This window comes from Hyalella azteca, unplaced genomic scaffold, assembly GCF_000764305.2.
Source record: "Hyalella azteca isolate HAZT.00-mixed unplaced genomic scaffold, Hazt_2.0.2 contig16904, whole genome shotgun sequence".
NCBI classification, from domain to species: Eukaryota; Metazoa; Arthropoda; class Malacostraca; order Amphipoda; family Hyalellidae; genus Hyalella; species Hyalella azteca.
The window spans coordinates 36,204-53,859 of record NW_025946710.1 but is presented as its reverse complement, the minus strand read 5'-3'; the positions used below and the strand labels follow the sequence as shown (position 1 = coordinate 53,859).

At 36.1% G+C, this 17,656-nt stretch overlaps 2 protein-coding genes across 3 annotated transcripts; both read right to left on the bottom strand.

Moving 5' to 3' along the window:
* Nucleotides 1-27: 27 nt before the first annotated feature.
* LOC108674345 lies at nucleotides 28-9,026 on the bottom strand. Its single transcript, XM_018162286.2, has 9 exons — nucleotides 8,450-9,026; nucleotides 7,344-7,452; nucleotides 5,834-5,937; nucleotides 4,710-4,860; nucleotides 3,958-4,106; nucleotides 3,672-3,748; nucleotides 3,184-3,243; nucleotides 2,453-2,710; nucleotides 28-2,179 (listed from the first exon to the last, which is right to left on the bottom strand). The coding sequence occupies exons 1-9, from the start codon at nucleotides 9,024-9,026 to the stop codon at nucleotides 614-616; spliced, it is 3,051 nt and encodes a 1,016-aa protein (XP_018017775.1). The 3' UTR covers nucleotides 28-613.
* A 414-nt stretch (nucleotides 9,027-9,440) lies between these two features.
* Nucleotides 9,441-15,746, bottom strand: LOC108674346 (tRNA 2'-phosphotransferase 1-like). Of its 2 annotated transcripts, none has more exons than XM_018162288.2 (6): nucleotides 15,715-15,746; nucleotides 12,772-12,885; nucleotides 12,160-12,259; nucleotides 11,240-11,368; nucleotides 9,846-9,953; nucleotides 9,441-9,506 (listed from the first exon to the last, which is right to left on the bottom strand). In XM_018162288.2, the coding sequence occupies exons 1-6, from the start codon at nucleotides 15,742-15,744 to the stop codon at nucleotides 9,484-9,486; spliced, it is 504 nt and encodes a 167-aa protein (XP_018017777.1). In that variant the 5' UTR covers nucleotides 15,745-15,746; the 3' UTR covers nucleotides 9,441-9,483. The 2 variants fall into 2 exon arrangements, with proteins under 2 accessions (XP_018017777.1, XP_018017776.1); XM_018162287.2 differs by lacking the exon at nucleotides 15,715-15,746 and adding an exon at nucleotides 14,403-14,705.
* Between the last annotated feature and the right edge of the window lie 1,910 nt (nucleotides 15,747-17,656).

Here is a 17,656-nt window from a genome sequence, read left to right as displayed (position 1 = left end):
CGTCCAGAACGAACAAACAAACACAAGTTAATGACTACAATTTATTTCGTAGCTTGAGTTGGCTTCTTACGATCAGTCAATCATTTACATCAAAAATAAACACGTCTAGAGGGTGAGCGACACATATTCCAGAATGGGAATACAATTTTTATGGGCATATTTTACCCGCAAAAAAAAAAACATTATGAAAGAAGTTGCAAAGATAGACATTTTCAATAATGTATCATCTCTGAAAAATGCTTCCTTTTCAACAAGTAAAATTTCTTAGAACCCACGTTTCATCTGAAGGCATCTTTCATCAGGTTACGAGAAGGCATTTCTGTGTGAAGATCCGTAATGGTTAGTTTAAACCATATTTTTAGAAAATTATCAACAAATAGCAAGTCTACAAAGGAACTTGTTGCATAATTGAATATCCTAAGCATTACGCAATAAGGTCACAAAGCAGGGCAGTGAAAAAAATGGAAACGTGTTGTATCATTCCTCTAGCATGAAAAATTAGTTTTAAAACTAATCAAATAAGTAAAATAACAAGAGTCGGCCATTTGGATTGATAACTCAGCCGAAAAAAACTTCAAATCAGAAAATGAAAACTTACACGACACTTTGATTTTCATAATAAATCAATCAACAAACTTTCACCGTCCACGAAATTAAAGATTTCTCGCAAGCATCTCTGTGTTGTACCTTGAAATTCACACAAAAAGGCACGCAACCGCGCGAGAATATTTTCAGACAAGCCGGCGGTGTTTGCCACAAACAGGAGCTCAGGAGACCCTTGAGGGCGATGACATGCAAAGAATTGCACTGTAAATGGAGTTATTTCAGTCGATGTTCCCGACGCGGCACCAATAATACCATCAGTGATCGTCTTCTCGATGATCAAGGGATTCTTAGTTGACAAAATATCTGGAGGAGCGGTCATCCCAAGCGAGGACCGACTTTCTAGTAGTTTGTACTTGAACGTTACGGTGAGCTTAGCGATACATTTAATGGAGTCCGTGCTACAACTTTTCACCTTCTTGTTAGGACTTTCATCCACTACAAAATGACTTGTTACATCAGCAGCGTAAACGTGGCGCAAAATAAACACTATAATTTGAACATTGTACCATCTAACATCATCCAAGCTGGCTATGCTCGGATCGTATCGAAGGGAGCCAGTCTCTAAGTCAACTACAATAGCTTTATCTGAAGGCAAGGAAAATTTGCATGCGTAGGGCCCCGAGAGATCGATCTGGGTTAAGATAGCCGAATCGTCGTCACTGAGGCTGACCTCAGAGCAGGAATATTTTGCATTTCTTTCAGAGACAATAGAGTGAGTTCGTTTGCGTTTGAGACTCAGTAGTGTGTCTTGTGTTGCTCCTGCATGGTCGCGCGAGATTTCTTCAGGATCAAGCTGTACTTCATTAGAAGCTATAATATCTACTTCAGCAGCAAGCGTTATTTTTTCAGAACTGGACGTTATTTCTTCAGAACGAGGCGTTGTTTCTTCAGGGACATGTGTTATCTCATCCGCATCAAGCGTTATCTCTTCAGGGTCAAGGGTTATTACTTCAGGCTTAGGATTTATTTCTTTGGAGTCAGAAAACAAGTGCGAGATTTCCAACACTTCAACATCTTGGGTATTTTTACCCTCCTGGCTTCCCAAGTTAATAACTTCAGGTTCTGGCGAGCCGCTTCTGTTGTTTTCTTGCGCACGAGGCAAGTTGACACCAGCTGTGGCATCAACCTCATCACGATCAAAATCTTCTGATATCTCAATGGGATCAAAGAGGGCTTTAGGAGGCAGATTCAAGCTAATTATCTTGCGGAAAATCTCACTGCTTTTCTGGCATAGCGTTTGGAATCGTTCAAGATGTATTTTCGTAAGGCCACGAGTGACGTTGTGGTTCAAGTCGAAAGGATCTTGCACGCACAGTGGAGTGTCCATTTGAAGGGACCCGTTGGCTTGACAGTAATCTTCGAGTCCGGGCAACCGATTACGATTTTTAGACTCCATGTCTTTTTTAGAGACCAAGTGACCCAACAACGGACAAATGACCCACTCAGAGGCCGGCAGATTTGCATAGTAATCGAAGAATGTCATCGCAAGCTCCAACACTGAATAATTTTTCTGCTGACAATACTTGGGGGGCAGTTGTTCTCTGAAGCCACAATTCCAGCCGTTGATCACGGTCTGAAAGAAAGTATAGAAAATTCATGACTAAATCTCGCGAAAAAATGTATTATATATTAATAATTAATTTTCACATAAATTATATAGTAAAATTTGAATCAAGATAAAATAATTCATTATTTTCTAATTTACGAGTGTTTATAGCAATATTGCCGTCAGAAGAAGGCAATAGATCAGCCTTTAATAGATAATTATATGTCGCCGCTATGATATTAAGATCTTAAAGAACAACAGCAGATAGGTTTCACGGGAAATACTTGATAAAACACCCACCATCTGGTACGGCATCCTGCGGAGCTGGGCGAGGGGAGGAAGGATCTCTATCCTATTCATGATGACGAAGGCCATCATCATGGTGAGGGCGTAGTTAGTAAGCAACGATGCGGGTTTACCGCCGCCCGCCACATCATGCACCTTCGCCCAGAAGCGCACCAGCATCATGTACGGCCGCACCACGGGGTGCGCCGAGGTGTAGAACCTGATCAGGTTTGTGTTGCAGATCGGCATGGCGTGTCGGAACGACAGATCAACCTGCGTCAATGATAAAAACTTTCATAAAAAGCCAAGCAAATTTAAGAAAATAACAAGAATAAAATCAAGCAAGACGAGTGAGAGCGATTTAAAGCCTAACAACAAGGAAGACTTAAGGAAAGTAAGAAACCTTTTATCGGCCACAGAATTTTGAATACTCCTTTCAGCACATAATTCGTTTCGCAAACTTGGACATACAATAACAAATAAACGACAAAAAAACAAGGGCATGTTAAATTAAAGCAACGAATAAAGCTAATTAAAAAGAGATCAAAAAAGCATTTTTTAATTTACAAGAGTCCTTTTGGCAGCATTGCTGTTAGATGGTTAATATCTTGAAAATCTTCTATAAGGCTTATTTTTCCCACGATACGGGTAACATGTACACATATTCTAGTTTGTTTCGTGTCTCATTGATGTATTTTCAATAGGAATTAACGCAATAATCAGCTTATTGCTAAATAATTCCTTACAGCGATATCGAAGATGCAGAACTTGACGATGGGCACACGGGCTCGCGGTATCGCCTGCACCTGGTCAACGAAACGCAGCCATGAGCCCAAAAAATTTGAATTTTATTTAGCACGAATGCGAACAAGTTATGAAATAAAATGTAAATTAAGCAATTTGATATGCACAACCACTAGTTGGAGTTAAGTATGAACGAATATAATTGGCAAAAAAAATACAAAGTATGAAATAAACTGTAAGCTAAGCAACTTGATATGCACAACCACTTGTTTGAGTTAAGTATGAATGAATCTCTAACCTAAAGGAGGTGGAATAGTTAAAAAGTTGTAGATGTTTAAGCGTAAGCGAAGTCTATTGAAAATCATCGAGTCAAGACGACAATTAACTTAAATTAAAACACTAAAAATAGCACAGATTTAGCATTAGGATTGTTATAAGAAAGTATAACAAGCATTTCAGTAACACAAGTTCTTTAAAGAGAATTACTTACATTTCTAACGCCAGGTTGTTGGCGAAAATGTCTAGCCAAGTGACCGACGAGCTTTGCTGCAGCTTCTCCTCCATCGGCTGAGAGTTAAAAAAATTCAACACCATTAAAAATCCAGAGTATTACTGAATATATTTATTCAAATATGCGAATGCTTGTAACGTGAAAACAATATATGTCATTATTTGCATTATTGAGGCTTCCCTACATCGTTATTCGCAACTAAAATATATGCAGCCAATTTATTGAACATTTAAATGCAACAAAGTACAAATCCAGCATTTGAGACCAGTTCTTGGAGTGTCGTAAGGATCGTAGCCGAGATCAGCGTAAAGGTCGACGTCGGCGCCGGTGAAGCCGAGGTTGTTGGCCGAGGAGCCGAAAATGTGGCAGCTCACAGCGGGGAAAATTGGCCGCAGTGACGCCGTCACGCGGTCCCTGTGGGGTGTGGGCAACCTCAGTAGGGGGTGATGAGGCGGGGGTGCAGTGAGGTGAGTGGTCAGTGGTGCGTGTGAGAGTGGCGCGTGTGGGAGTGGTGCGAGTGGGGTGGTGCATAACGTATATTGAGTACCGGTAAAGCATCTATTAACTAAACAATGTAATACAATAGAATGAGAGGGCATTTATACAGCGATAGGAAATTATATGAAATAATAAGAAAAAGACAAACTTAGAACATACCTGGCACAAGGTATAGACAACTTGAGAGCAAACATGCACGGAAACTAAACGTGCGTCAAGATGGTAACTATGAAGTAGCTACGACGTTAGAAAGTCTTCAGACATTTCCAGTAGCCCCAAAGTCTAAACGTGGTCTATATATTGAACAAGGCTATTTGATTTATACGTGGCCAAATACATAGTAGTTTTGAATCATAACGAAGAAATAATTCTAAAATGACAGATCTAAAATTCTGAAGTGAGGAAATAAAAATTCCGAAGAAGTGAAAAATAAAGAAATGATGCAACTCGTGAAGAACAATTTCCTGTGGTTTAAAAACACACATAAAATCATTAGACACTGCGTTTAACGCTCATTACCTGACGCGCTGTCTGTTCTGAAATTCGTAAGGCTGGAGCTGAATGCTCTGCAGCAGCAGTCGCAGCACCTCTAGCAGCTCAGCCTCTGACGAGCAGGGCGTCGACAGCCGCTGCTTCATGTCAGGCGTTAACATCAACTCTGCCACGTTCTCTGTAATACAAACTCAAAGATATGAGGCATTCACACGGCACACATTTTATATAGTACTATTTATTATGTTTCACAGTAATAATACGCGTTAAAAAATTACTTTTTAAAGACAACACTTCTAAAGAGGCCAGTGTCTGCGATATTACACATGTACAATGAATATTTTTGAATTCCTTATTTTTTATTTTTATTTATAAATATTAAAACTTGTTTTTACTTAATGAATTAAAATTTTTTATTTATCAAATTATTTATTTTGTCAATTGATTCAAGCATTGTCACCGAAAAGCAAGTGTGCAAAATTTCAGATAGATTTGACAGGTAGAAGTGTGTTAAATATCGATTTTAAGATTAGTAGCAGACAAACAAACAAACAACAAGTTGTGAAGTTAAAGAAAAGTGTTGTAAAAACAAAATATAGTACATATTCGCATTAAGATTAGATTTCTCAGTACAGTCATGTAATTTTCATGTTGGCAACACGATTGTTAGCCAACATTCAGGCGCCCTGATGTGGGAGCGTGAAAGCGATATTGTATGGAATTCAATAGTACCTACCAGATCATCTCGTATGCTGACTCTTAAAACTCAGATTCATTGTCCATGCTTTCATCATCATTTCAACTGGAAAAAAACTTCCAGCAGACACTAGTAACGATGTACATAACACAGACACAATAAAGAATAGACTTAACGAGATAACAGACATGTGCATATACTCTCAAAAAAAGTCAACAGATCGTAAGTTCATCAGCCAATCATTGACGGCCTTTCAAGCAAAATCTACCAATCATAAACAAGAAAATAGAGCGTAAGTACTTACGTTCACTTAGCGAGTCAGATATTACTGAAATATAAATTGAGTCAGATATTACTGAAAAATAAGGAATTAAAACACAGACTGGTTGAGTGATAAAAAAGGTTAGATGCCTTCCGGCAACAAAAGTATGGCTCATGGAGTATGGACGCTTACCGCGCGCTACGTCGTCGGTGTGGGTGCGCTCGGTCCTAGCGGCGACCGTAAGCTGCTTGCCATGGAACATTATACGCGAACGGATGGCAGCGATCGCTTCAGCTCTGAAACAATGATATATCTTTACTGCTGTTATGAAATATGGATAGATTAGTTTCATATTGACATAACAACATCAGTCACAAATAAAAAAAATTACAAATAAATGAAATTTGAAATAATTATTAGCGGTGTCTAGCAGAGAAGTGCAATAATAACTTAACATATAATTATTTTTATTTTGTGTTGCAATATTCACTTGCCAGAAGACTTGAGTCAAGATTGATCGTAATAATGACCAAGCTAATGCAATCACATGAAGGCCAATGCATTCAAGCAGTATTAGCAAAATAACGAAATTTTTTCCTTTAAATACAGCATCTTCAACAAATCAAATAATTGCAGATCGATGAGGTAGGTATCGTTTGTAACAAAAAAATCTGCAAGGATGTGCTTGAAAATCATTCGATAAGAAATAATAGTCATTCGAAATTCTGAAGAACCACCCTGAAGGATGAATTCACTAAATTCACTAGACGAATCTGTAACGGAAATCATTGTATTGATAAAAGACAACTAGTACTCGATGTTGTCATTTCTCTCAGTGGCAACTTATGTTCATAATCTTATATATACGTACGTACTATATGTACGTACGTATCCTGGATTGGGGCATGAATCCAGGATACTTATCGTGTTGGGAAACTGCCTGGGTCTGAAAATTATCCTTGGTAAGAGAATAGTGAGACATTGCAAAATTACGAAGAACGATTTGGACCAAAAATATCAATTTAATTTTAGATACGGTAAGTATTAGGTATAAATTTAATTTTAAAATGTGCAAACTAGTTTTTTTATATTTTTAATACGATAGTTTAATGTGAGTTCTAACTTCTACGTATTTTCTTTGTAAAATTAGGCTTTGAACTAGCCTTTCTTAATTACCATACGCTTCATTATTATTATTAATTACCGGTATTCTGGAAACTGCATTCTATAATTACAGGAATCATCAAGCTCGGCCACGTAAGCTAACTGATAAGTTTATAATAATTTCGGTTTGAAATGATAAAAGTTTGAGATCCAGAAATAAAATGAAAAAAATATAACTCAGTACTCACTGCAGTGAGTGATACAGAGCGCATTTTCTCGACGACGAAAACGTGAAGTCACGGACGGACGGACAGACAGACAGACTGACGGACAGACAGACGGATGGACAGACAGACGGACGGACAGACAGACGGATGGACAGACAGACGGACGGACGGACGGACAGACAGACGGACGGACAGACAGACGGACGGACAGACGGACATGGCGAGCACAATAGCGCCTTTTTTTCCATAAATGAGAAAATGCGCTAAAAAGCGCGTAATAATCAACGTCGAGATTTGAATATTTACATTAAAAGTGTGTAGAATTTAAGTTACATATGATAATAAATTACGCAAGGGATAATAAAACTAACCTGCTTCCAAATTCAACAAAGGCATGATAAGTTCCCCAATGAAAGTCTATCATGCCCAAGTCAAAGAAAAGTTTACAGATTTCTCTTGGTGGCGTTGTTGAAGGAAATCCTGAAGGAATATTAGAAATGATTTTAGAGATTAGAAAAGCAATATCCTCGTAGGTATGCGTTCATGTTGCACGTAACATGAAATTGAATTAGCACAACAAGACTATACCACTAATATTAAAGTTTCTACAATCAAGTACCTATCATGATTTGACTTCTACAGTGAAAGTAAGTTAACATTTCAAGCAAGCTTTGGTGTAAGGTTATATAGAAATTGCAGTTGAAATTTTTCGCCCGATAGATATATGTACGACCGTCAGATGAAACTTGAGACTTAAGCCCAGCAATAGTTTACAGACAAAATTCTTTCTTGCATGTCGCCGTCAATAAAGATATGTTGATGCTTGAGATACACTCACTGAAATCTGTGAGACTTCGTACAAAAAGTGATGCACTTTCTGCCTTGTGTGGGTAATCCTGACACAGTTTGGCCCAACAAAAGTGAAAATCAGTGCTACGTGCTGTAATTTTATCATTATTTTAACAAGATTAGAATATTCATTCAATGTACCAGCAGCCAATTCGTTCTGATCATTTACGTAGTTCGAAATTTAGATACTAATTCCCTTAGTGAACGAGCAGCATACAGAAAAAATGCTTCTCTGCATCAAGATGCTTTGTCACCACAAATACATCGAAAAATAATACATCATAGAAAAATAATACATTCGACAATACATCTTCTCGACATTCTTGCACGACAATCGCAACACAAAATTCATACTTTTATGACCATGAATAAGATAGCAAAAGCTAAAAAAATCATTCTATCAAAAACTTCGATCTTGAATATATGTATTATCAGCCAGACAGGAGATAGCTGTCATTCCATCTATTCTACGAAAAACTTAGAGTGGGACGAATTCAAACAATTTTTATGTCAAGATGTGGTGGCGAAAACATACGTTCTTAGGATGATTGTTACCTTAAGTTAACTTACTGCTAATTTTGTACAAGAATTAATGATCATCAAGGGATTCATATACTCCGGCACTGACCTGATACGTGCACGGTTCGTCTGTCCCTCTCTTCTTTTTGTTGTTTGCTGCGTTTCACCCCAAACTCCATGACTCGATGTTTCCTGCCAACCAAGTGATTGATGTACGACTGCGAGTCGAGCGGCTGTTTGGTCTTGCACAACAGACAGTGACGGGTCTCATCGGACTCTGAAGTATTGTTTGAACCATGAATATCACTCGTATCTGTACCGGGACCGCCTGTAGCTGAAGTGCTAGGTGCGATTGTGTCTTGACTCTCCATGTTAGTGACACTACTCTTATTGCTGTCATGCTCCCGCGAGGCTGGTGCAGCAGAAATGTTCGTCTTTGTAGACTGCAGATTGTGACGTAAGTCAGTGGCATTGACACTGATCAGCGCTACAGGATTGTTCACAAAACCTGAAGAAGTGGATGGTGCGTTGTGGTTCAGGCGATGAGGACTCCGGTTAGAGGGCGGGTAAGGCACATGGCGAGAGTTTTTACCTCCAACGTAGCCGTCTGAGAGTCTCGAGTGAACGCCACTACCCGAATGGTTTGTGCCCATTTTACCCGATGAAAATGAATTCTTCCCAGCCATTATATTAATTTTCAGCTGTGATTCAAACAAATTCTTAACAACACCAATCTAAGATAAAAATGCTTGTTTAATGGCTCTTAATTCGTCACTGGTTATTGCCAGTTTTAAACACCACAATAAACTTGTAGGAAATTATGCTCACAACACAAGACACTAAAACATAAAAAGTTTAATTTAACATTGAAAAATGCGGATGAATTTTTCTAGTGCAGTTTTTCCAATATTAATTTCACTGAAATCAAGCCTTGAAATCGATTTGAACACATTTCCACACTTATTCTAGAAACACTGCTGGATTGATGCACAATTGTATCTACAAACTTTGTTTTCGTGAAATATTCTTATTATGAATTATAGTGATAAGTATAATATTAATTATTGTTAGATGTGAAATTGATCAGAATATTCGGCCTATTTGAAGTGCAGAAGTGGATGAAAACTTGTGAATATTTCTTCATTAAAGGAGAGGAACATCGGCTCCTGTAAAATTAAAAACAGATTATTTTGGTTTTCAGTTGCCACGAATATAGATTGCGACAATGATACAAAAGCTCTGAGTCGTACTAATGCACCGAGATTACATTAGTTATAACCGAGTTCAACGATTTAACTCAGCTGATTAACATGCATCAATATATTTAGGGCACATAAAGCATACGTATTATCTGGCAGTGTTAAATACATAACAAATAACAATGATAGTCTTACAGGAGAGCTGTTACAGTATATGGCTAATATTGCTTGACATAACAGCATGAAAAAGAAGCAATGGATTTCTAGGTATCTATTAATTTATCATACTATCATTGCACGCCTTACCTGACTTGGCGTTCACAACTCTAGCGAAATATGATGGCGGTAAGAAGCCTCGGTCATCGCCAGGGCACAAGATGACGTTGTTGGCTGACTTGAAGAATTTGTACCCGTCTGTATATTGTATGAATTATTAAAAATATACCACATGGTGACCACAGACACTCGACATAGTAATAGAGAAATAAAAGTGTTCCAGCTTTATTGGTAAATATTATGAACTAATAAAAACACGGACAAAAATTATGATGAGACAAAACATAGTGCCACCCACAGGGCGCAGCCATAAATATGCAGTTCCGAACAATTCCTAACTCTCATGATGGTTACGGTAAACATTATAAAGCATCAACAATACTGACAAGCTTGTAAAAACTATAGTAGAGTGTACCAACATAGACGTGAAGCAAATTTTGATGATAACATGGCACATGTTTAAAGCATCAAAAAGAACAATAACTAAATATACCAGTTAGCGCTCGCAGGCGGTCGAAATAGAAATAGAGTGCTACCAAACGAATTTCAAACTTATATGATAATAAAGGCATACACTATATACCTAGCATTAAAAACACTAATAACAAACGTAGAGCACATACCAGTTAGCGCCCGCAGGCCGTCGACATAGATATGGAGTACTATACCAAACAAGTTCCAAACATAGACGGTAGTAATGGCATACACTATATAGTATCGAAAACAGTAATAACAAACGTTGGCGCACATTCAAAGCATCAAAAACACTAATAACAAATGTAGAGCACATAACAGTTAGCGCCCGCAGACGGTTGAAATAGAAATGTAGTACCATCAAACAAATTTCGATAAGATAAAGTGATGCTTTATCTTATCAATGATAGAATATCGGTAGAATAGAATAGTACCATCAATAGAATAGTACCATCAATAGAATAGTAGGTACCATCAATAGAAATGTAGTACCATCAAACAAATTTCGAACTTAGATGATAGTAATGGCATACACTACCTATATAGCATCAAAAACACTCATAACAAACGTTGGCGCACATTTAAAGCATCAAAAACACTAATAACAAACGTTGACACACATTTAAAGCATCAAAAACACTCATAACAAACGTTGGCGCACATTTAAAGCATCAAAAACACTAATAACAAACGTTGGCGCACATTTAAAGCATCAAAAACACTCATAACAAACGTTGGCGCACATTTAAAGCATCAAAAACACTAATAACAAACGTTGGCGCACATTTAAAGCATCAAAAACACTAATAACAAACGTTGGCACACATTTAAAGCATCAAGAACACTAATAACAAACGTTGGCACACATTAAAAGCATCAAAAACACTAATAACAAACGTTGGCACACATTTAAAGCATCAATACGCTAATAACAAACGTAGAGGACATACCAGTTAGCGCCCGCAGGCCGTCGACATAGACATGAATATCACAGGTGGCTCGCACGCCGCTGATGGTGCCAGCAGCGCCAGTGATTCCTGTTGCCAGGTGGATGTGCTGGCGTGTCATGCGACTCAGGCCTATGAAATAAAACAAGGTTTAAAAGAACATGTAAACAAGGTTTAAAAGAACATGAAAAAATTTAGCTTAAAAATTGTACTTTTTAGCGCATTTTCTCATATATGAAAAAAATGCCCTATTGTGCTCGCCATGTCCATCTGTCCGTCCGTGACCTCAAGTTTTCGTCGACGAGAAAATGCGCTCTCTGTCACTCACTGCAGTGAGTACTGAGTTATATTTTTTACAAATCATTCCACCTCGAATTCAAAAGTACAATTCCATCAACCACCTCCAATTTGCTAGGATATACATAAAATCTGCATTGTCCTTGGTTTATGTAAAGTTTTTTTATAACTCAACTAGGAAAGACATCCTAGTTGAGTTCTAATGAAAATAATAATAATAAGATGTACTATTTATATAGACAACATATTATATTTTATATATTATTATATATACATTAATACCATTGTTACAAGTTGATACAATATCCAATGCGATTTCCACTTTTCAGCAACATTTAAATCGCTATATTTTAAATTGATGCATTCTTTCCACTAGACTGTCATTCTAACCTGAATTGTAAGTGTGCATATTTGTATATATATATATATACATACAGTATATATTCGTGCAGTATAAATTTGGAGTGGTTGAAGGCAAGACAGCTATATAAAGAAAAAAATTCTTATTGTTGAATCAACAGAAGATGACATTAATGCAGCAAAAAATCTCAACCAAGAAGCTGCCACAAAAAAAAAAAAAACAATTTTCCCCTATATTGTATGCTCCTATATTCCTATACACCCACCTTGGGACTTGATACTGCTCCAGTATTGCTCATATGTGCCGTGGATGAGGATTTCAGGAATGGTTGAAGATGTCAGCTCTTCCAAGTCAACCTGAACATTCTACAAGCGAAAAAAAGTTAAATCAGTACTCACTGCAGTGAGTGACAGAGAGCACATTTTCTCGTCTGTCCATGAAGTCACGGACAGACAGACAGACTGATGGGCATGACGAGCACAATAGCACCTTTTTTCCATAAATGAGAAAATGTGCTAAAAAGAAATAACTAAATCAATGAACTAATAGAACAACATAAAGCATAAAAACATAATTATATCTACACAGATATAATTATATCTATCACAGATTATATCTACACACAAAGAAAAACATTCAAATATAAAAAAATTATGAGCTATTCCTTGAAGCCTAAGAAGATGAAGACCAAGCCAATCCCAGGCTCTATAACAAACACTGGAATGACACATTGATGGAATTGATTAAAAACACTGCAAGTACACATTAATGCTTAGTACTAGTATAATGCAATGACAGCACTAAGTCACAAACCTTTGTCATAAAACTAATATTGAAGCAATTGCAAGATCAAACAAAACCCAGTGTGATTAGGTACCTTCAAACTGTGCCCTTGATTTGCTCTAATGTAGAGCTTGTTCTCTTCTTCCTTCAAAGCAAAGCGTTGTTTAGGACAGCTCAAAACTATGTTTTTGATAGTAGCAATGTCAACCTGAAAATTAATTAAGAATTAATATGCATATCAACTAATATTTAGTTGAAATCTAGACCAATGCAAATGGGCCTATTTTGACACCTTATGGTAAATAGCGTGTCATTAAAAATTTAATTACTCTATAGGCTTCTAATTCACATCAAACATTCATCATTCAAATTATTATTTTGAAATAGTATATAATCAATGTCATTTGGGCATTCCAGCATCACAAATTTTATGTGCATGCAAATTCATTAATAATTAAATGGAATAATCTAAAACCCCAGAGTTTTTTTATTATTTATTAATTTATTATGATATATGGTAATAAATTAATATCCCATACTTGGTTCAAGGGATAGCACAAATTACATACTTCAGTATTTTGAGCAATTTATGGAAAATAATTTATAGTACCTAATAATATATCATTTTGTCTTTATTAAAAGCATATAATGATAGTCCCCCTAAAAAATAGATATAGGTAACAGCCAAAAATTTACAGCCAAAAATAATGCAGGGATTCCCTTTGTAATCAAAAAGCAAGGATTCCATTTGTAATCAGCATTGAATAAGAAATTTTACACTAACAGTTTCATCGTGCAATAATATATATAAACAACTCATTTGAATCAGAGTGCTTTGCAGGAGTTTAAATCACCAATTAAAATTCAGATCTAAGTAATTTGTAATCAAAGAAAGGTCAGAGCAGAAAAAGATTAACTTGTACAATTCTTGAATAATTTTACCTCCACATGTAGAAAACAAATTTTACTCTAGTTTACTCCCCAATGTACTTGCAGTCATAGATTTACTTTTGATTTCTTCATAAATACACAAGCTTTTTTGAGCAGATTGTGAACTTGTGAAGTGAGATGAATCTGAAGTTACCTAGTTACTTTAGTAATTAACAACAACATTCAATTATGCATTTTGTGATTTTAATATTTCAACAAAATTAAGGTCTTACATTAGATTATTAAATACAGTAAATAACTTTAAAAAAGTTGTAAATGTTTGGTTGAAACTTGGCCTTTCATATGAAACCATGAGACTAGATGAGTAGATTTTAAAGTAGCATAATTATTTTTATGGTTGATGGGAGCTTTTAAGGCAGAAACGTTACCATGCTAGATGTGCAGAAGCATAGAAAATTTTCATTTTCTAATTATAGAATCATTTTCATTTTTCTGCCAATTGTATTCAAAATTCTTGTATGAAATATTTATTCCATAATTTTAGCAAGATAATGCAAATTATCTTGTTAAAATCAAAATGACATGATTGTGATTGGAGTTTTGTAAAAATCTTCTATATTTTTTGGAAAATTTGTGCAAGTAAATCAAAACATTAATACTAGTCAAGCAACACAGCTCACACCCAGTAACATGCAGCCCATAGTGGTAAATGAAAGCATTTTTAGGGGCCTGGATCAGATTGCTTATGAGATGAAGGTCCCCAAAAATTTTACTTTTTACCCACTCTGAGCATGCATATATATTAACAATACATTTTAATGGAGTGTGACATACCCCTGAAAATTGTGGCATGGCAAGAAGACTTTCTACATCAGCCCAGCCTTGACTATCAAGTGGCAAGCCATGCCTCTCACCACCATGACGAAGTTGAAAAGTCAATGCTTTGCTTATCCTTTTGTTTTTCTTATCAACACTCATTTTTGAAATTTGAATCTAAATAAATAATAACAAATATGAGAGATTTCATTATAAACCAATTAGTCATCAAGCATGATGGATAAAAAAAACTAGGAAGTTTCTATGTTGATGATCTGTGGTGATCTGTTTCCTTTGGTGAGTGTATATATGTAGGTATATAAAAATACACTATTAAAATACTAATAATCATAAAATATACTAATAAAATAATAATTTTGATTTTCATCAAAAATATGAAAACTAGAGACTCAGAAATGTACCTGAAACAGTCTCAAAGTATTACAATGAAGCAGTTTCATCTCACGATCATCGATGAATTAAGCTGGTTCCTTGACACCCTTGACAATAATGTAAAATCCTGGACTATACCAAGAAATGGCAAACGCGAAAAAGTGGGAGTTATCCAAGAGGCTGGTGCAATCTGTAGTAAATTTTGCTTCAAAGAAGGTGGTAGACTTCTTCATTATTTGGATTGCATCCAAGTAATTGTACTAACAACTACAACATTGAACTGCCATTTTTCCTGCCACCTGAGACAAGCTCACAACCAGACCAGGTCTCAAAGTATTAAAAAGAAGTGACTTCATCTTGAGATTGTTAATAAAATCAGCAGGCTTTGTGACACCCTTGAAAACATTGTCATAACCCAGATTATACACAACAATGGTCCCTGCAAAAAAGTGAGAGTTCTGCAAGGGACTGATGTATTCTATCAATTTTGCTTCAAAGAAGGTTGTAGAGTTCTCCATTATTTGGATTACATTGAGTTATTTGAGTAACAATAATGATATTGAACAGCCATTTCTTCAACCACCAGAGACAAGATCACAATCAGACCAGGTCTCAAAACATTACAAACAAGCAACTTCATCTCAAGATTGTCAATGAATTCAACAGGCTTCGTGACAACAACATCCAACTCTGAACTAAACCCAATAATGGCCCTTGCAAAAACGTGGGAGTTATCTGAGGGGCTGGTATAGTCTATAAATTTTGCTTCAAAGAAGGCTGTAGATTTCTTCATCATTTGGACTACATCGGACAAATTGGATCAGCAACCAGGACACCAAGCTGCTGTCTCATTAGCTACCTTCAACCTGGAGGGCAAGTGAACCACATGAGACAATCTCACAATCATAGTCACTTGTATTGTGCTGAAGGAACCCACCAGCATTGTCATCAAGCTGTGGCCTGACATCACTTGACCAATGATGGCTGACCTTGTCTCTGCAAATTGGACACCAGCTGTCTCCTGACAACCATCAAGTAGGGTGATTTAGGCTACCGGGTGTGACTTTGGCCACCACTACAGACACAAATGGCAGCAAAACAAAATTATAAATAATAAACATTGGCCAATGTGACTGGGGTGACTTTGGCCAACATTTATTATTTTGTTTAGCTGCCATTTGTTTCTGTTGTAGGTGTGGCCGAAGTCAACCCTGGTGGCCAAAATCACCCCACTTGATGGTACTGGATTTGTCTGAACTTTGAGATAGTTTTCAGAGTGATTTTTCTGGTTCAAAATTCTACTGTAGTACCCAATTTATGTACATTATGTACTTATTTCCATCAAAATTTCAATGCTCCTTGTAATTTGAAAATGAATGTTTGTTGCATTCAAAACGTCATTAATAAACTAGAACTACCTACTTCCCTTCCTGAAATATCCTAATTTCCTTTTGATCTACCAAGGTCATCTGAAGAATAGCCCAACTCTTTGATAATTTAAATCAATGAATTCTCTGGTCACTACTTGCAAATGTATAAATCAGCAAATTCTGCCACTAAAACTAATATATATGTATATATATATATATATATAAATACATATATACCGTCAAAAAGAGTAATAAGGGATGTTTTTGAGCATTTTTTGTTAATAACTTTGCAACATGGAACATTTCATAAACAAGTTTGTGCTCATTTTTTAGCTCTTTGCAAGAACTATCATATGTCATCTTCAAAAAAATTCCATGTGCCTGACACAAAATAAAAGCATCCTGATTTCATAAGGTGCCTGACACAAAATAAAAGCATCCTGATTTATCCCCTGGGAATGGGGTAATCTGGGACACTTGAAATAAAACTTAATTTTAAAACATTTGAAGCATGCAGAGTGTACTCATCTACTACTAACAGTACTCTGAAATCCTCCTGTTCCTTTGCAGAAGATGTAGATGTAGAATAAATGACATTTTCTGTGATTAATACTTGTTTTTCATTTATTGATATATTACCATATCCATACATTATGGTATTATTAATGTGATATTACTGTATCCATGAACATGCCATTGAGCATTTACAACAACCTAATCCACTGCAAGCTTCATATCAGCAGCTGTATACCATTTTTTTGCATCTGTAAGATTACAGGACAGTTTGTAATTTCATACCATTTTAATTTGGTCAAGTGAATTCTCTGTAACAAAAAAAAAATATAACTCAGTACTCACTGCACTGAGTGACAGAGAGCACATTTTCTTGTCGACAAAAACGTGGTCACAGACGGACAGACGGATGGACATGATGAGCACAATAGCCCATTTTTTCCATAAATGAGAAGATAATGCGCTAAAAAGATCATAAAAACATACCTGAAACAGAAAGGAATATTTTAGAGACAACCATCATGTTTTTTGGAGAAATAAATCATAGCTTAGATTAATTACTTTTTATTTTATGTTGCTCAGTGTCAAATCCATTTATGACATTCTATGCACAATATTGCGTTGACCAATGATACATTAATTTTCATTAAGTGAAATTTTTTTTAGCTGACCATGTTAAATGCAATCAAAATTTTTTTGTTAATTGATTTTTTTTAACTGAAGCCTTTGCTACTTGAAGTTCTACTGTAAATGCATTTTTAGGGGTGTCTCTTATCACCCTGTTTTGCAGAAATGGCCGTCATTTATTTTAAATGAGATAAGCAAATTCCTTCAATCCCGTTTTTAAGCTAACACTTGTGCGCAACTTTTATGTAAGTAAAATTTTCTAATACAATGAATATTTATTTTACTACAGACCTTAGCAGAGATACTTTTCCAAAATCTCACTTTTCACACTTTTATCATGGATATTTTTTTTTAGAGGTAGTAAATGTA